This window comes from Callithrix jacchus, chromosome 5 (assembly GCF_049354715.1).
Source record: "Callithrix jacchus isolate 240 chromosome 5, calJac240_pri, whole genome shotgun sequence".
Lineage (NCBI taxonomy): Eukaryota > Metazoa > Chordata > Mammalia > Primates > Cebidae > Callithrix > Callithrix jacchus.
In genome coordinates, this window is record NC_133506.1 from 116475350 (window position 1) to 116495155 (window position 19806).

Sequence of the window (19806 nt, forward strand, 5' to 3'; positions counted from 1 at the left end):
TGTTCTTATGCACACAGTGACTACTGATGGAGAATGCTGGAGAGGAGGGGCTCAAAGACAGGAAAAGGAGACAGGAGGGGACACTGCTCATTTCCAGGGAGAGGCCTCTCTGTATAGGAGAGCAGAGCACCAGGAAGCGAGAAGCTATACGGCCCCCTCCCTATTTCCAAGATGAGAAGGTCCCTTCAGGGTTTCCAGCCTGGAAGCTGCAAGCCCCAGGTCCCCACACACTGCCCCACTGTGCACCTGCCACCAGGGAAACACAGCCAAAGGTGAGGCAGATGTTGCATCAGAGTGTTAAGCCCTGGGATCAAATATTAGCGGGGGCACTGGAGGTCTGATCCCTCCTCCTGAGCAGCTGCTAATATCATTGGCCTTTCCAGCCAGGGAGGGAGGGGAGTCACAGAAACCTGCCTGGGGATCAGTTAAAGCTGAAGGAAGGAAGCAGGAATAGGACCTGAAAACAGGGTGCGTTTCCCCTACCTAGACTCAAGGAGCCAAAGAACGGACCAAAGCCTGCAGGAAGCAGGCGTCTTCAGGCTGAGAGGGGCTCCCAGAGGGTTCCGGGGCAGAGCAGGCTCACCATGCTGCCTTGCCTAGCCCTGCTTCTCCTGATGGAGCTGTTCGTGTGCACTGTGGCAGGTGATGGTGGAGAGGAACAGGCACTCAGCACTGAAGCAGAGACCTGGATAACTGTGGCCTTAGAGGTACCTTTGGGGAGAGGCTCTGACCAGGGCAGGGGATGATGGATGGTGGAGGGGCAAAAGATCCCGTGTGTGGCTGCCAGAACAGGCTGTGCCCTGTAAGGCAGGTTGCTCGACTCTCTTCCATGAGTAGATTCAAGGCTATGAGCCCTGGCCTGGCAGACCTCCAAAGTGCGTGAGTGTGTGTGTGTATTCAAGAAATACTTATTTAACTCACGGTATAAGAAATACTTACTTAACTCACGGTATATTTCTGGCACTGTCTGAAATACTTTATAAATATTAACTCAATCCTCCTATTAACCTCATGGGGAAGGTATCATAATTATCCCCCATTTCATAGATAGGGAAACTGAGGCACAGAGAAGTAGTTTGTCCAAGGTTGCACAGCTTCAAAAGCACAACTACACACCTTGCCCAAGGTCTGATTCTGCGTATCTGTGCATCTGAGGAGCTTTTCCAGAATTTCAAGAGGATTAACTTAAACAAGACCACCATTTGTTCTCACATGTAGAAATGACCAGCATCCACACTACCCCCACTCCTGCCTGACAGTCTGATTGAGGAAGCAAAGATCCTGACCTCAGGGATCCCCTAATCAGACAAGGGAGAGAGCCCAACAAACCAGAGACAAAGGCGGACAAATAAGAGGCCAGTGCTCAGGGAGGGCTTCTAGGGGACAGGCAGGACAAGACTGGGCTTGGCGCCTCCCATTTCCAGGATGGTGAGGACACTGGGGTGGACCTTGGCTTTCAGTCCTGGGCCATGGTGAGGTCCTCAGAAGCACCTAGAAATGGGGCCACAGGGGCTGGACGCAGTGGCTCACATCTATAATCCCAGCACTCTGGGAGGCCAAGGTGGACAGATCACCTGAGGTTGGGAGTTTGAGACCAGCCTGACCAACATGGAGAAAACCCGTCTCTACTAAAAATACAAAATTAGCTAGGTGTAGTGGCGCACGCCTGTAATCCCAGCTACTCGGAAGGCTGAGACAGGAGAACTGATTGAACCCGGGAAGCAGAGGTTGCAGTGAGCTGAGATAGAACCAATTGCACTCCAGCCTGAGCAACAAGAGCGAAACTCTGTCTCAAAAGAATGAATGAATAAATAAATAAATGGGGACCCAGGAAGAGCTGTCAAATGGACAGTCCTGCATGGTGGGTTTCCTCTCTGGTCTGTCTGAACCTGGCAGTGTGTGCAGTGAGGAGAAGGCAGCAGGGCTGGGAGCATCTCCACTGACGCCCGCCGCTTTCCAGAAATGGAGGGAAGTGACCCCTGCAAGGCTTTCCTCTAACTTTGACAAGCTTTATAGAGTCAGTGCCAAACATCAGGTACCTTGTCTAGAGACAGAAGCCTCGCTGGGTGATGCCGCCTCACTATGCAGCCCCATGGGAAACGTTGTTATAAACAACTAGCACTGCTAGACGACCTCCCAAAAGCACCTCCTCCTGCAGCTGGGTCTAATCCTTATTCTCCTTTCACTCTCCTTTAATATAATATCCCTCTGCTTCCCAAGACACAGGGCTTGGAATATGGGAGGAGAGACTGGGTTAGAAGTCAGGAAGAACTTAGGAACACTGTGGGATGCTAAGGATAACATAAGTGATGGCCGGCTGTGGAGTTTCACGCCTGTAATCCCAGCACTTTGGGAGGCTGAGGCAGGAGGACTGCTGGAGGCCAGGAGTTCAAGATCAACCTGGGCAACACAGAAAGACCCCGTCTCTACAAAAAATAAACAAAATTAGCCAGGCATGGTGGTGCACACCTGTGGTCCCAGCTACTTGAAAGGCTGAAGTGGGAGGATCTGTGGAGCCTGGGGAGTTGAGGCTGCAGTGAGTGGTCCTGTGCCACTGTGCTCCAACCTGGGCAACAGAGCAAGACTCTGTCTCAAAAAAAAAATGAGGTGACAGGAATGGGAGATGATCTCATCACTTACCTCCCTTGCTCTCGGGGCTCCCCACCTATAGTCATCCCTGGAGCTGGGGATTTGGGTTAGATGGATATGGAGATCTCTGGGTGGGGCAGGAGTCTTTTAGGAATGAATGGGAACCAATGCCTCCAAATGCCCCTGCCCCCCCCACCAGAAACCCAGGGGGAGAAAGGTCAGTCCTACTCAATTCATAAGTGTCCATTCTCTCCAGCTTGCACCTGAAGGCTACCTCTTACCAAGGCAAAGTGGTTTTCATGAGTTTTTCAGAAATGGGTCCAAATCTCCAAAGAGACTTTTCTGGTTCTTAGCCAGGCTGGATGATTCCAGCCCAAGGTAGCTTCCCCAGCCACTAACGTCCTGGTGGGGTGGGAGGGAAGCAGATGGGAAGTGAGTGAATTAGTCCAAGGCTTAGAAAACAATTCATTCTTGATCCTGAAAGGTGGGACAAGACAAGTTGTGAGAGGCAAGAGGGTTTCCATTGTCCCTTGCCAGGTCCCTGCTGGTCCTGGGAGCGCCAGTGCCACCCCTAGGGAAACTGGGGATGGAAGAAAAAGCCTCTGATCCAACCCCAGCTTCCAGCCTCCTGGCAGGCGGCTCACATTACTCTAGGGCTCTATGTTTAGTCTTCCTGGAAAAGGGGACTCCAGCCCCTTCCCTATCCCAGACTCTCAGAGAAAGGACCCCTCATTCAGCATTCTGTGTCCCACACATGCTGGGCTTGTGTGTGTGCCAGGCTCAGTGTCAGGCACTGGGGGTACAGACATGTGAAGACAGTCTAATAAATGTCACCCACTGTCACTCTCTCAACTAGGGAGCAACTCTCCCTTTCAACAGAACTGAGCAAGCCCCACTTCAGAAGTTCAGATTAAGGTCAGAGAGGGAGAAGGCTTTGGCCAAGGTCACAGAGGCTGACGAAGAATGGGAATGTCAATCCACAGTCCTCAGTTCAGGACGCCTGCCCCAACAGCTCATGAATTAAAATGTCTCTGCCCAGGGCAATAACCTCTACCCCTGGACCACATGCCACTTCCTTCCAGGAGGCCCAGGCACTAAGGCAAGGGAAATCTGGGACAATGAGGGAAATGAGGCGAGTGGGCACTAGAGTGGGGATAAGGAGGGGAAGCAGTCCTGCCTTGCATCCTGGGGACCCGCCATGAGCTCACTCCAGCCCTCTCATCTATGCTGGAGACATTTCCCAAGATAGAGCAGAGCCAATAGTGTGAAGTCAGACTTTGAATCTTGGTTCAACTTCTTCCTGTGTGACCTTAGACATGTCACTTAACCTCCTTGCATCTTAGTTTCCCCAAACGTAAAACACGGGAACCAGAGGGAATCATAGTTCCTACTAGTTATGGTGCTTGCGAAGATTAAATGAGATTATGACTGCAGTGATTCAGACCAGCCTTTGAGCCCGAGTTCAATTTCTGGTTTCATCTCTCACTTCCCAGCTGGGTGACCTTGGACAATTTTTTTTTTTTTTTTTTTTTTGAGACTAAGTTTCACTCTGTTGCCACCCAGGCTGGAGTGCAGGGGCAGAATCTCGGCTCACTGCAGCCTCTGCCTCCTGGGTTCAAACAACTCTGCCTCAGCCTCCCAAGTAGCTGGGATTACAGGCACCCACCACCACACCCAGCTAATTTTTGTATTTTTAGTAGAGATGGGGTTTCACAATGTTGGCCAGGCTGGTCTCAAACTTCTGACCTCAAGCGATCCACCCGTCTCAGCCTCCCAGAGCTGGGATTACAGGTATGAGCCACTGTGCCTGGCAGGACAATTCTTTAACCTCTGTGTCTCAGTGCTTTCATGTGTAAAATGATGACAGTAACAGTACTAGGGTACTATTTTCATGGTGTTTTGGTGAGATTTAGTTACTAGATGAACGTGCTCAGAACATAGGAGGTGAAATGTTAGCTATTACAATGAGGATGCACAGTCTTGTGTAAAATACGCAGAAGCGCCAAATGCCAGTGTCTGTTGACCACGAGCTGTTACTCCTGAGATTGTCATTGCCCAGGCTGGCCTCACTGTCTGCTGGACAACCTCCCAACTCTAACACTAACTCTCTGCTTCTTCAGGAAGGCACTGTCCCCAGCATTCAGCTCCAGCTGCGGAAGGTGAAGAGGGGCAAGGCAAGCCAGTTCTTTGGGCTGATGGGGAAGCGAGTGGGAGGTGAGCGACAATGGTGGGTGGCAGGGTCCTGAGTGGGTTCTGCAACATCGAGCAGAGGCCCTCAGTTAAAAGCCCAGGACCTGGGTTCAGGTGCTCCAGTCCAGTAGGGATCGCTCATGAGATGGAGTGGCCTAGACTGTCCATAGAAACTATCATCCAGGCTGGGGGAGGAGAGTGGTGGCTCACGGTCTGTAATCCCAGCACTTTGGGTGGCCGAGGTGCGCAAATCACCTCAGAGTCAGTTCAAAACCAGGCTGGCCAACATGGTGAAACCCTGTCTCTATTAAAAATACAAAAATTAGCCAGGCATGGTAGCACACGCCTCTAATCCCAGCTACTTGGAAGGCTGAGGCAGGAGAATCACTTGAACCCTGGAGGCAGAGGGTGCAGTGAGCTGAGATCCTGCCACTCTACAATACAGCCTGGGCAACAAAGTGAGACTCTGTCTCAAAAAAAGAAAAGAAATTATCAACCAACCAGGACACTTTGGGGAGTGTTAATAATTATGCCAAGCAACAGGTGTAAACCAGCCTGTCTCCCAATGGGAAGCGTGGTCACCTGAAGGGTGGGGACACAGGCTCTGCACGCTGGCTGGTGCCTTCCATGCTCTGCATGACTCTGGGAGTGGCAGTGAAACTAGAGACCAGTCTGGATGTGGGCAAAGCCACAAGCCAAGCTTTCTAGTCAATTTTGTTTGGCTCAAACAGAATTACTAACTCAAACCTGTGTTCTCTGAGGGCACTTTCAATTCAGGAGTCCTATCCTCGGGGGACCAGGAGAAAATAGTCTGCACACACAGCAGTTTTCTATTTTCCTATTGTCAACATTATATGTTTAAAGTGGTAATATTCTGAGTTGCCTGGGTGTGAAAAAACTGGCACTTTTACACTGACTGTTGGAGGACACGTTGGCAATTTCCAGGAAAGTTGGAAATGTGCATGCCTTTCTGACCCAGAGTCTCACTTCTCAGGTGGACACGATGTTGCTACATGAACCCTAAGGGTATTCATTGCCAACATGCTTGTAATAGCAAGGATCTGGAAATTACATAACAACCATCATCAGGGAACGGTCAAAATATATTAGGCATATCCTTAACCTTTGTGGCCATTAAAGAGAATGAGGCAGACCCATGGAAAGATATGGAAAGGTCTCCAAGGTACAAGGTTAAGCAGAAAGAAAGCACATTAAAGATCAATATTCGAGAGGAGCCTACTTGTTTTTAAAAAATGACATACTCTTCCTGCAGGTTTGCTCAGTTGTGGGGGGTGGTGGAATGACATACTCACACACAGATATTCAAATGCATGGGGAAAGTTCTAGAAGGATAAATATCTAACTGTAAACAGTGGTTACATCAAGGACAGGAAGTAGAGATGAGGGGGAGAAAGAAGAGAGACTCTAAATTTTACTTGTACAAACCTTTTCAAAATAGTGGATGTATTCAAGAACTGCTTTTTGTTAAAAAAAAAAAAAAAAAGTACACATATAAAAATAGAAAAAACCAACTTGTGACCAAGCACTTTTGGCCTTAGTTTCCTCATCTACAAAATGAGTTTTGAACTGAGCCATTTCAAACTTCTTTTCCAAATCCAACAATCCATGAAGAACGGGGGATGGGGTGTCAGAGAGATATTTCTTGAGCACCTACTATGCTCAGGATTGAATCTCCACAACACTATCCCCCTTATCACAAGCACGGAAGCCAAGGCCCAGATAGATTAAGCACTTTTCCCAAGGTTGCCTGTCCAGCTGGCACCAGGTGCCAGTGACCCCAAAGTCTGTGCCTTCCAGCCACTCCACACTGCCTCCTATCAGCACACCCCTATTGCCACAGAGGATAATGGGGAGTGACTAGAATTCCACTGAGACCCACCCATGCACCGACCCCCAAAGAACTGGAGCCTTTCCCACCTCACCAAGCCCCCAGGGAAGCAGCGCAGTCAGCAGTCCTCATTCCTTCTTTCTCCTTCCCCCAGGAAGACCTCTGATCCGGCCAGGGAGAAAAAAAGGTAAGTATTGCTCAAACCTGCCCTCAGCATGCCCCCTGGGGAGGGTTGAGTTGTCCTCAGTGCGAACAAACCGGGTGGGCCAGGGGCAGGCCAGGCTGGCAATGCTGTGCAGAGGGTGGGGCCCGTGTGGTTTGGCCATGCTAGGCTTTCTGGTTATTTTCTTAGAGGGGTGGTCCTAAGGAGTGGCTGTAGGGATAGGAGGAGACAGTGATGGCTCTAGTTCCGCCAACGTTTCAAAATTACCTTAGGTCTAAAGCCTGGAATTAGGAAAAAAAAAAAAAAAAAAAAGAGCAAACCACCAGAGATAAGAGTGCTTAAAGCTCCTAACCCTGGCACCCAGATTATCTTAAAAGTGCAAATCTGGAACAGGCACAGTGGCTCATGCCTGTAATCTCAGCATTTTGGGAGGCCAAGGTGGCCATATCACTTGGGGTCAGGAGTTCGACACCAGCCTGGCCAACATGGCAAAATCCCATCTCTACTAAAAATACAAAAATTAGTCAGGCGTGGTGGCAGGCACCTGTGGTCCCAGCTACTTCAGAAGCTGAGACTAGAGAAACTTTTCAACCCAGAAACAGGGGTTGCAATGAGCCCAGTCTAGCCCGAGTGACAGAGGGAGACTGTTTCAAAAACAAAGTGCAAATCTAAGACTTCTTTGTTACCAGGCTGGAGTGCAGTGGCACGACCTTAGCTCACTGCCACCTCCACCTCCCAGGTTCAATCGATTCCCCTGCCTCAGCTTCCTGAGTAGCTGGGACTACAGGTGTGCACCACTATGCCCAGCTAATTTTTGTATTTTTAGTACAAATGGGATTTCACCACATTGGCCTGCATGGTTTTGATCTCTTGACCTTGTGATCTGCCCGCCTCACCCTCCCAAAGTGCTGGGATTACAGGTGTGAGCCACTGCGAGTGGCCTACCCTGCTTAAATCTTTCAGCGAAAAGGGAAAAACAAAATCAAAAGAAAATAAACCAACATGCAGGGCATCCCAGCACTTTGAGAGGCCAAGGCAGGTAGATTACGGGGTCAGGAGTTCAAGACCATCCTGGCCAAGATGGTGAAACCCCATCTCTACTAAAAATACAAAAATTAGCCAGGCATTGTGGCAGGCAGGTGCCTGTCATTCCAGCTACTCAGGAGGCTAAGACAGAGAATTGCTTGAACCCAGGAGGCAGAGTTTGCATTGAGCTGAGATCGTACCACTGCACTCTAGCCTGGGTGACAGAGCAAGATTCCATCTCAAAAAAAAAAAAGAAAAGAAAACCAGCCTGTACCCTCCACTCCCTCAGTGCTCTCAGGACCAAGTCCATTCCCCTAATACAACTCACCGCATCCTTCAGGACTGCCTCACTGACTTGACTCCCAGCCCCATCTTGACCAGCTTTCCTTCCCTGACCGCCTGTCCTACACAGACAGAGCTTGACTCCATGGCCTGGCATGACCCTGTCCTTGGCACATTGCACTACACTGTCTTGCTGGGTCACATGGCTGGCTGGTGTCCCCAGACCGGAAGTCCCCCAACAGGCAGGCATCAGGTCTGTTGTTGCCTCTGTATCTCCAGTTCCCAGCAGTTTCTGCCTGTTAGAAGCACCACTAGGTGTTTGGGAAGGGAGAGCAGAGGGGGAATGGAGGAGGGAATCAATGAAAGAACTAGTGAATAAATCAATCGGTCCATCGGTGTTCCCTCACTCTTGGGATGACGGAGGAATGATTCTGTCTGCAAGGCCCTGGCCCTGCCCTTCCCCGCTTCCCAAGATAGCCCACCGCTGCTGCCTCTTTCTTCTCTACCACTTCTCTCTCCCACTGCCAGTGTTATCAGCTGGAACACACACTCCAGGGCCTCCTGGGCAAGAGAAGCCCATCCATAGAAGGTAAGGGCCACTGGTGCTTACAAGGGCATCATGGGAAAATGGCCACTTTGCTGCCAGTCTCCAAGGTGGGGGCTGAGCAGCTGGAGAGAGAGGCCCCCAGGAGAGGCAGTTGAGTGCAAAGAGGTGGTCTCTTTGATGATCCAAGACTGAAATCGCTGTGGCCCTGAAGCTGCACCCTCCCATCCCCTGCACACCCAGGCACACTCTGCCCTGCCCCTACCCCTGCCCCTCAGGGCCAGCTGAAACCATGGGGACTTATGCCTAGTTTCCCAGGCCTTGGAACATCCCCTATTCCCTCACTGTTTGCAAAGTTCTCATCACTGATCATTGAGAGAGTCATGCCTTTACTCTTCAGAGATTTTCTGCCTTCAACTGTATATAAGTGCAGATCACTCTGGGAGGGGTAACACTGGAAGTAGTTATCAGCTCACACCTTCTACCAGAGACCATGCCCCCAAATGGTTCCAGGGGGCCAGGCAAGAAAGTGGGTAAATGAATCAGGTTGAGGAAAGGTCACAGCTCAAGCGAGTGAGCACAAGAGGACAGGCAGTGGGTACCCCAGCAGGTCACAGATACCTGGCGCCTAACCTCTTCCACCAGAGCTGAAGACTTCTGGACCCCTCCCCTCCCTAGCACCCCTGATAGAACACCTGCTTGAGTCATTCCATTCAAGAGCCATGGAAGTCACCTCAATAATAAATAGAGATGAATGTCCCTCCATGCATGCTGTGGCGGGAATATTAGAAGTCAGTCGTTACTTTTCAGAGATGGAAAGCTACTTGCCCAAAGTCATACAGTGAGCCGATAACAGAGCCAGAACTAAACTGTGTCTACTGTTTCCTGGTCCGTGGCATTTTCCATGTCCCCAGGACAGCCTTTGGAACTCTTAGATAGCCTTCCCCACCTTTAAAGAGGATAACTGAAGGTGGGCTCCATCCATGCTCTGGGGGCATTAGGAATTGACAGACAAGCCTGTAATTCCATTGCTCTAGAAATCTCCAGACAGGAGAGGGGGGTTAGGAAGATGAAGGCCTTCACTACGACTAGGGAAGACTACCATGGGTCGAGGAGCCAGACAAGACCCCCCATAACCACAGTTCATATACCAAACTCTCCCCAGGCAGAGAGGATGAGGCCCAAGGTTCAGAGTAGAAGCCCCCACAGCAGACTTCCCATAGGACGTGGTGCCGCTTCTTCTGACCTGGACATCACAGCTGACGAGCCGGCAGGCCAGCTCTCTTCTCCGTGTCTCCTGTCCTCATCACTGGCACTTCACATGAGGCCCACACTGAACGCACTGGACTTCTTCCTGGACTCACGGTGTCAGGCAGCAGTCCTGCATAAATGCATGGTCTTCACTGTTGCAAGCTGCAATTGACTCTGCCTTCCCTCACACTCAGAGCTGGCATCTCACTGCCCAGCAGTGGGGAGACTCGCATACTCTGTATCCCGTGCCTAGCACACAGTAGGCGCTCAATAAATAAGTGACCAGTGAATGGCTCCTATTCTGGTGCACAGCAGAGGGTAGGAATGGCCTGGGCTCTGTAGCCTGTTCAGTGGCCTCACTGGTATGTCAGCAGGCCAAGAGGCCTTTTGCAGAATTGCAGAGAAATACTGAACAGCCCTGGTCCTGCCCCCAGAGGGGAATACAGGCTTGGGACACAGGTAAGGATGACAGAAACAGGAAGGAGGCCATGATGGGGTGGGAAGGTATTACCGGCATTTCGAAATGGAAGGGATTTGAAAACAAGGATCTTTTTTCCCTTTAGCATCCTCTGAAGCCCCAGCCGGAAAGCAGACGCCCTCCTCCTACTCACAGATATGATCTCAAAGGGCTGAAATCCAGGCATCTCCTGACTCAGAGAACTGGGTTCATCAGTTGTCTTGTATAAGGTGACCCTTCATTTAGCTGCCTTGTGGTTAAGACACAGCCCCATTCTTGAGCACCTTAGAAGACGGAAACAGCTCGAAGCCTCAGGGAGCCCCACACTGATAGGGAGGCAACTGTCCCTGCACTAGTAGTTTATAGGCAGATGAGACACAGAGGACCCCTTAGAAAGCAGCACATGCGCTATCATGAAATCCTGGAGGCAATCCTAGGTCCTAAGTGTGGAGGTGTAAGGAATGCGCTGGGAATTGTGTGTGGGTCCAGCAGTAAAGGAGGTGCCTTAATCCACTAGGCTACAAAGCATTTAGCTTCTGTGTGCCTCTCTCCAAAAAAAAAAAAAAACAGGTGAGGAGTTTTTCTGGGTGTTTGATTCTTTGCAGGCAGCTGCGGGGGAGGGGAGCTGGGCTGTTTGAAATGAGGGGAAAGCAGGCACACTGGTACAGAGGGCAGGACCCTCCTCTGGATGCCAGGAAAGGCTTTAGTGACAACAAAGGTGGCTGCAAGGAGGAAGCCAAATGGCACCAGCAGAGGCAGGAAGAGTCCTTCCACTTGATCTGTAGTGAGGTAGTCTCTCTCCCAAGACTGTTCACTGTGAGCCCCAAATAAACCTCAGTATTCCCCATCTTCACACCTTACCATCATGTCCAGCAATGAATATGGGAGTGGGGGCCAGTGCGAGCCTCCTCCTTGGGCTGCGACACTGCTGCAGAATTTTCCTGTTAAAGTACTTCCCAACTCACCCGCTCCTAACCTCCTAACCCACCAGGCAGCCCCAGTGCCTGCCCCACCCCACCCAGCCACCAGTTTGGCCCCAAGAAGTGGTTTACTGCAATAACCCAACTCAAAGCTCCAGCAGAGGGTTGAAGACGGCATTCTTGTGTTTTGAACTCTGGGACATTTAGGAAACAAGTGAATTCACCAGACAGTGTGTTTCATCTATGTGCCAGCATTTCACTAGGAACTCAGATGGGACTGGGGATATGAATGAGTGTAAGATTGGAATTTGCCCTTGAAGACCTCATGGTACTACAGGAGAGCCAAGATGTACTAAAGGATGCAAAACCCGCCTTCGCTCCCCAGTGCTATCTTTTTCAAGCTCACTATGTTCACTCCTGCTTCTGGTTTCTGCACATGCCAATCTTTCCATCCTCGTGAATGAATTCTTTGCCGAGATCCATTTCTCTGTAAAAGTTTTCCAGCCCAGGAAACAGCCATCCATTCCCTCGTTGGCATTCCTGAACTGCCTTAAAAGTTCTTCCATTCAGCACTTCCTCTATGTCACAGTGTTGATGTTATAATTAATGATTTAGCTCCCCGGCAAGAGGGTTTCTGAATAACATCGATCACATCTTATCATCATTGTGCCTTCAGTGCCCACGGTAGTGCCTGGCACATGAGAGGTCCCTGGAGAGCACTGTGACGAAGGATTCACATTTCCTGTCCTCAAGGAGTCTATCTCCAGAAAGCCAAACTTAATACAAGTAACTGAAGTAAGTAGTAGCAGCTGCGACTTACTGAACACATCCCATAATTCTCAAACTCAACCTGTCCATACACTGAACCTTTGGTCCATGGCCCCAAAGCTACTCTCCATCATCTTCTGCATCTCTACAAATGGCACCTCCATGCACCCAGCTGCTAGAGCTACAAATTTGGGGGTTCCCCTCAATTCCTCACATCTCATTATCCCCTAGCTGTTGAACCCTCTACAATCTATCTTGAGTCCACCTACTTCTTGCCATCTTCCCTGTCACTGTTAGTACCAGCCACCTTCCTCCCTTGTCTGGAGGGCAGTAGCCGCCTGGCAGACCTCCTTGCTTTCCACCCTCCTGCCAGCCAGCCACCCTCAGCCTTTGTCCACCAGAGCATGACCTTTTAAATGGGAACTAGTATCATGTCCATCCCTTTTTGGCCATAGTCCAATGGTGTCCTAGCATTCTTGACATTCTTGCAGAAACCTCCAGTGCCCTGTGCTCTCTAGTCCCTCTCCTGTGTCACCTGTCACACTTGTCACCAGGCTCTCTCAGACACACAAATGGTGGCCTGCTTCCAGATCTGGACACTGCCCCAGTCCCCTCTACTCCATTATCGCCCCCACCCTGCTAACTCATCTTTCAGCTCCCAGGATATAGGCCCTTTTTTTTTGAGACGGAGTTTCGCTGTTGTTACCCAGACTGGAGGGCAATGGCACGATCTCGGCTCACCGCAACCTCCGCCTCCTGGGTTCAAGCAATTCTCCTGCCTCAGCCTCCCGAGTAGCTAGGACTACAGGCGCGTACCACCATGCCCAGCTAATTTTTGTATTTTTAGTAGAGATGGGGTTTCACCTTGTTGACCAGGATGGTCTTGATCTCTTGACCTCATGATCCACCCGCCTTAGCCTCCCAAAGTGCTGGGATTATAGGCATGAGCCACCGCGCCCAGCCAATATATGCCCTTTTTTAGACAGGGTTTATACTGGTTCCCCAGACTCAACTAATTCCTTAGTTGGTGAGCCCAAGGGAACTTGTTTACTGACTACATGAGTGAATACATGGCAGGCACTGAAAAAGAATTTTCCACAATTCTGCCACTTGCTTGAAGTTGCAAAGGAAAAGACAGAGAGGATCTGAGCTACAGTGGCTGGACTTCACGTACACACTTAGTCTATGCCATGATAGTTCAGACAAGTCTCAGGCAGAATTAGGGCCTATTTGGATAGGAAACATTTCCAAAAGCCCCACTTCAGGACACCAGTCGAAGAGGCTCCTTCCACAACAAATCATTTTAGGAAATGTTACATCCTGTGTCTTCTTGGAAAACCCCAATGCCCATTAGTCTACTGAAGGTTTTGGGAAATCTTAAAGTCAAGAAACATACTGGTATTATTTTTTTATTTTTAGAGACAGGGTCTCAGTCTGTCACTCAGGCCGGAGTGCACTGGTGGAATCTCGGTGGGCTCAAGTGATCCTCCTACCTCAGCCTCCCGAGTAGCTGGGACTACAGATGCACACCACCGTGCCCAGCAAGCTTTTTGTAGAGATTGGGTCTCCCCATGTTGCCCAAGCTGGTCTAAAAACTCCTGGGCTCAAGTGGTCCTCCCCGCTCAGCCTTCCAAAGTGCCAGGCTTACAGGCGTGAGCCACCACACTGGGCCTGATATTAACTTTGGAAACAGTGTTTTCCAACTTTATTTGGCCTCAGAGCCCTTTTTGCCTGTATTTTTGTGTTTAATGGAACATACTTCATGGAATGTTGAGTGGAGGCTTTCTCAGTAAATACAATCATAGACTAATCCAGTTGCACGTTGAGGTTATGTGTAAGGGAACGATGAAAGCTAGGTAGGTTGAGTCAGATTACGGAAAGACTTGAAAGCCAGGATAAACATAAACTTAATCCATTGAGCAATGAGAAGCCCCATCAATTCTTGAGCAGGCAGGTGATAAACAGTATCTTGACAGCAGAAAAAGGCAGGGCGTAGCGGCTCACACCTCCTAATCCCAACACTTTGGGAGGCCAAGGCAGGCTGATTGCTTGAGCTCAGCTCAAAACCAGCCTGGGCAACACAGCAAAACCTTGTTTCTACTAAAAAACACAAAAAAATCAGCCAGACGAGGTGGTGCATGCTTGTGGTCTCAACTACTCTAGAAGTTGAAGTGGTAGGATAGCTGGAGCCCAGGAAGGTGAGGCTGCAGTGAGCCGTGATCACACCACTGCACTCCAGCCTGGGTGACAATAAAGAAAGCAGAAGAGTCTTCACTTTTCCTAATCCACATAAGCAGATGGCTACAAATTCCAAGGCCAGCCAGTTACTTTAGAAGCAATTTGACAGCTAAGATATGATAAATCACCAAATGAGATGAACTGACTGAGGCTGCCATTTACACAGAACATGAACAGTGCCCCCTGGAATCGCACAAGGTGGTAGCCTTTCTATAGGCACATCTGGCTTCCAAGCACAGGCAGTTAGTTAAACCTACAGGGCAAACTGAATTCCAGCCCTTTAGTTTCCAAAGTGTTCATTTCACTTCTCCACTGCCATGTATCAAACCATTCCAAAACGTGTGGTTTAAAACAGCATTCTGCCAATTATCTGGGTTAACAGGACTCAGCTAGATGTCATTAGTGTCCTGAGGTATCAGCAAGGGCCACTCATGAGGACGCATTCAGCTGGGAGTCTGGCAGGGTTGAAACCTTCAAGAGACACAAGTCTGGGTGTTGGTGCTATGACTGGAGCATCCTGGTTCTCTTATGCATGGTCTCTCACCATTGGGTAATCTAGCCCAAGCTTCTGATTTGGAAACATGTCAGCTCATTTTCAAGAGCAACAGTGGAAGCTGCCAAAATACCGCTTCCGTAACATCCTCTTAGTCAAAACAAGCCACAAGTTCAGCTCACAATGATGAAAAAAGTAGACCTTATTGGAAGCAGCAAGTGCACAGAGGGATGAGGGCAATTGTTGGCGGCCATCCTTGGAGATCACATACCTACCATACCTCTAAATCTGTGTAGTAAGAGCGTAGGTTTCTGACAGGTTTGAAACTGAACATATGGTAAGCTCTTTCCAGAAATAAATGCCCAAATAAGAACGAAGACTGGTTTCCTGGAATGAACATGACTTGTCGACGGTAAAGAAAGGTGTTTATCTCTCACATTTGCGAGGAGCCATGGAGCCAGAATTGTGCAATAGTACAGGTTATTTTCTCCACTCTTGGGCACACGTAAACAAATCCCCAAACCCCCAAAAGGTGACAACATGACCTGGACTTAAAGGTATTGCACAAGAGGTTGGGGCAAACTGACGTTTTGGCACCAAGGACATTGCTCATCACTGGACAATCCTTTGTTTCCTTCTTAGTGACATTCATCGGGTTTTTGTTGCACATACCACACAGGAAGAAGCTATTTTACTGCCCCTATCAGCAGGAAACAGTCTGGAGGACGCAGTCACACATAATTTCATGTAAGTGCTGGGGCAAAACCAAGAGGTCCGATTGCATGATCCCAGTGAACAGCAAACAGTGGCCTCTAGAAGTCCTAGCACACATCACATACTATCATTCAGCAAAGCAGTTTTCATATTTTATTCTGACATTCAACACTTTGATAAGCTGTACATACGTGCACCTTGAGACACATGAGGTAGAGGAAACTAGTGCTGAGAGCCTCAGTGAGTCAGGCTTTCTCCCCGCTGCAGTTTCATTTCACTTGATGGGATTGCTTATTTGAGCCTGAGCACACTAAGAACTAGCCAAGGGTTGTGCGGTAAGAGGATTGCTGCTGTCTCACTCGGGCTTTCTCTCAAACCAGGGTTTCTTCAATCCATATCCAAGAACAAACTTCAAAGGCACAGTTTCCTCAACTATAGACAAATGTGTGCATATTAACAAGGGTGATTTTTAAAAATCCAGTGATCTAATCAGTCTCAAAAGGTCAGAAGAAAAAAGTGGCAGAAGGATCATGGCTGAGCTGTGCTGCTTGATCCTGGTGCTGCTCATGACTTTGTTTTGCTGTCACTTGACTTCTCAATTGCTCCTCAGAGGAGGAAAAGGCAGGTACATCTGGTGCAATACTTGAAAAGTTACTAATACACATCCAGAAAAGCTGACTTCCATTTGCTTCATGTTCCACAAGGACTGTGCGTTGCAGGCAAGCTGTGGTCTATTTTTGTACACTGATTTTAGGTACTTTGTAGCCCCAACCCTGATCTGAACCAACTGGCTTGACACAGGCAACTCCATTCCAGGCCATTCCTAACCCCAGCCGGACAACCTACTCAGAACTATAGGGACAAATCAGGACAAATCAAAAGCATCACCTTGTCATTTAAAGGTTACACCACACTGTTAAAAATTACTTAGCCAGGTGCAGTGGCTCATGTGTATAATCCCAGCACTTTGGGAGGCTGAGGTGGATCACCTGAGGTCAGGAGTTCGAGACCAGGCTGGCAAACATGGTGAAACCCCGTCTCTACTAAAAATACAAAAATCATCTGGGCAAGGAGGTGCGCACCTTTAGTCCCAGCTACTTGGGAGGCTGAGGCAGGAGAAGTGCTTGAACTTGGGAGGCAGAGGTTGCAATGAGCTGAGATCGCACCACTGCACTCCAGACTGTGCGAGAGACTCCATCTTTAAAAACTATGTATTTAGTATGACTCACTAGCCCCATATTAAGAAAAGAGAAAACAACAGACGCATTAGGTGACCAGACCTTATGATAACATTGGCAAAAGTATGGGATTTGGACTCAGGGAACCAAGGCTCTCATTCTGTTGCTATAATACAGCTAGACCAATATGCACCTCAATTTCTCATCTGAAGAGGGGTGTAATATCCACCTTACCGTGCTGTGGTGAGGAATGAAGAAAACCACGGAAGTAAAGGGACAGTGCTTACCAGTTTAGTCCTAAATCAGAAACAATGCCAGAATGCGGCACATCTTTTGCTTCCTGGTTTAACTCTCCAGCCCCTCAAATTTCTGCTTCTAAAGCCAACTAACACCAATTCTGTTTTTTGTTTTTGTCTTTTTGAGACAGGGACTCACTCTGTCACCCAGGCTGCAGTGCAGTGGCATGATCTCAGCTCACTGCAACCTCTGCCTCCTGGGTTCAAGCGATTCTCGTGCCTCAGCCTCCTGAGTAGCAGGAACTACAGGCACATGCCATCACGCCTCATTTTTCTATTTTTTGTAGAGGCAGAGTTTCATCATGCTGCCCAGGCTAGTCTTGAATTCTGAATTCCTGGACTCAAGTAATCTGCCTGCCTTGGCCTCCCAAAGTGATGAGATTACAGGCTATTACAGAGCTATCATGCCTGGCTAAAAATCAGTCCTTTTTGCTGTAGTGTGTTGAGTTGGTTAATGAATTTAAAAATAGAAATAAAAAATTTTAAAAGAAAAATAATCATTCCTTTGCCTGAAAGTGTTCACCAGCTTCATTATTATCCTTGTAATGGAAGCCATTAGAAACAAGGGTGCCTATAACAAAGAAATCTAAACAGAAGAGAGAGGATGACTAATCATTAAGAAATCAAAAAAAGTTGTGTAAACAGCAGAAGGGAGGCTGTGGGTGACACAGAACTGAGCCGGACAAGGTGAGGTTTCTTCTGGCTTGGCTGCTTACTTCCATCTTGGACTCCAGGTTTCCTTTGGCAAACCACTGTACACATGTACTGCATAGGGATAGTATGAGGGTCAAACGAGGCGGTATGAAGGTACAGTCCCAAGCATATGGGAAGCAAACAGCCCATGCTAAGGCTCTCTTCTTCCAGAAATAGAGTAGGTACTTCCATTGAGCAGGTTTCAGGAACAATTCCAGACTTCTTCTAATACAGGAGCTTGGGGCCAGGTGGGGTGACTCACATCTATAGCATGGTGAAACTCCGTCTTTACTCTCTCTCTATATATATATAAAAGCTTATATATACTTAGTGTGTATGTGTGTATACATATACATATAAAAATAAAAGTTAAGCAGCTGAGCTTGTGTTATGCAGATAAGAGGGAGTTAAAAGCTAGATGCGGTGGCTCATGCCTGTAATCTCAGCACTTTGGGAGGCTGAGGTATGTGGATCACTTGAAGTCAAGAGTACAAGACTGGCCTGGACAACATGGTGAAACCCTGTCTCTACTAAACATACAAAAATTAGCCAGCAGAGGTGGCCTGTGCCTGTAATCTCAGCTACTTGGGAGGGTGAGGCAGGAGAACTGCTGGAACCCAGGAGACGGAGGCTGCAATAAGCCAAGATCACACCACTGCATTCCAGCCTGGACAACAGAGTGAGACTGTCTTAATAAAAAGGCTGGGTATGGTGGCTCATGCCTATAATCCCAGCACTTTGGGAGGCCAAGGCGGGCAGATCACCTGAGGTGAGGCGTTCGAGACCAGCCTGGCCAATGTAGTGAAACCCCGTCTCTACTAAAAATACAAAAAGCCAGGCATGGTGGTGGGCACCTGTAATCCTAGCTACTCAGGAGGCTGAGGCAGGAGAATTGCTCAAACCCAGGAGGCGGAGGTTGCAGTTAGCCGAGATCACGCCACTGCACTCCAGCCCAGGTGACAGAGCCACACTCCAACTCAAAAAAAAAGGAGTTAAATGGGATAGTCTCAAAGTTGCCAAGGGAAGTGAAACTCTGTTCCCCACACCTGTGGGGGGCTTAAATGAGGTAATAAATCTTTTTATTTTTCAGTGAGTAAAGCAGGATGGCAAAGTGAGTGGAGATTTGGGAACAGCACTGTGCACAAATCCCAGCACTTTGGGAGGCCGAGGCGGATGGATCACCTGGGGTCAGGAGTTTGAGACAAGCCTGGCCAACATGGTGAAACTCCATCTCTACTAAAAACACAAGAAAGCAGCCAGGCGTGGTAACTGGCACCTGTAATACCAGCTACTCAGGAGGCTGAGACTGGGGAATCACTTGAACCCAGGAGGCAAAGGTTGCAGTAAGCCAAGATCACGACACTGGATTCCAGCATGGGCAACCACAGCAAATCTCCATCTCAACAACAGCAAAAAAGAACAGGGAGATTTGGGTACATTATCATTCTAAGAAAACATAAACACGAGAAAAGTCTTGCTTTCCTCCATCCAATCACCCACCCCAAATAAGTGACACACACAGACTCTAGCCTTGCAAGAGAACCCTTAGTTTGTCCACTGCACGGGTTCTCACCACTACTGGCCATAGTGAACAAAACCATTCTACCACATACAATTCCCAGCCGCCTCCTTTCCACCACAGAGAGGTAAGTAAGTGTTCAGCCACCCTTTTCTCGTGCTGAGTACATCTTACAGGAAAATGCAGCTATTTTCACAAATAGTAATTCCTACTTGGGATAGAGTCAATAATTAGCGGTGACACTGCTCAATACTGGTGAATGAGCTTGGAGATGAGAAGGGCTGTCTGTTCCCATCTCCCACAGGCATCAACTGTTCCCCATATATCCTAACTTCCTATTGATTCCTTTGCCCCTAAAATCAGAGAAAAATGGCACTTAGTGAAAGAATGGGTAATGCTGACTAATCATTGCTACGTATACTGATTAGCTAGAACTAAAGTGAGGCAGATCAAATTTTTGCCACCATCTAGACAAGTTCAGAGTGAGCACTCCTTTGATCTTTATAGACAGCCTGCATCACAAGACAAAACATTCCATCCCTCAAGAGTTTACTGTTGGGGAAAGCAAATCCCAAGTGCATTTACTAAGCTGCAGATTGTGTGCACCATTTTCACATATAAATGAGCGCCCCCAGA

At 48.7% G+C, this 19806-nt stretch overlaps 1 protein-coding gene across 4 annotated transcripts; it reads left to right on the forward strand.

Moving 5' to 3' along the window:
- The first annotated feature begins 427 nt into the window (after positions 1-427).
- On the forward strand, positions 428-10632 carry TAC4 (tachykinin precursor 4). 4 transcript variants are annotated; one of them, XM_008997391.5, is made up of 5 exons: positions 428-707; positions 4710-4803; positions 6783-6815; positions 8628-8688; positions 9809-9951. In XM_008997391.5, the coding sequence occupies exons 1-5, from the start codon at positions 585-587 to the stop codon at positions 9819-9821; spliced, it is 324 nt and encodes a 107-aa protein (XP_008995639.1). In that variant the 5' UTR covers positions 428-584; the 3' UTR covers positions 9822-9951. The 4 variants fall into 4 exon arrangements, with proteins under 4 accessions (XP_008995639.1, XP_008995640.1, XP_008995641.1 ...); XM_002748441.6 differs by having other exon boundaries at positions 454-707; positions 6783-6812; positions 8626-8688; positions 9809-9980; XM_008997392.5 differs by lacking the exons at positions 8628-8688; positions 9809-9951 and adding an exon at positions 10458-10632.
- Positions 10633-19806: the final 9174 nt, after the last annotated feature.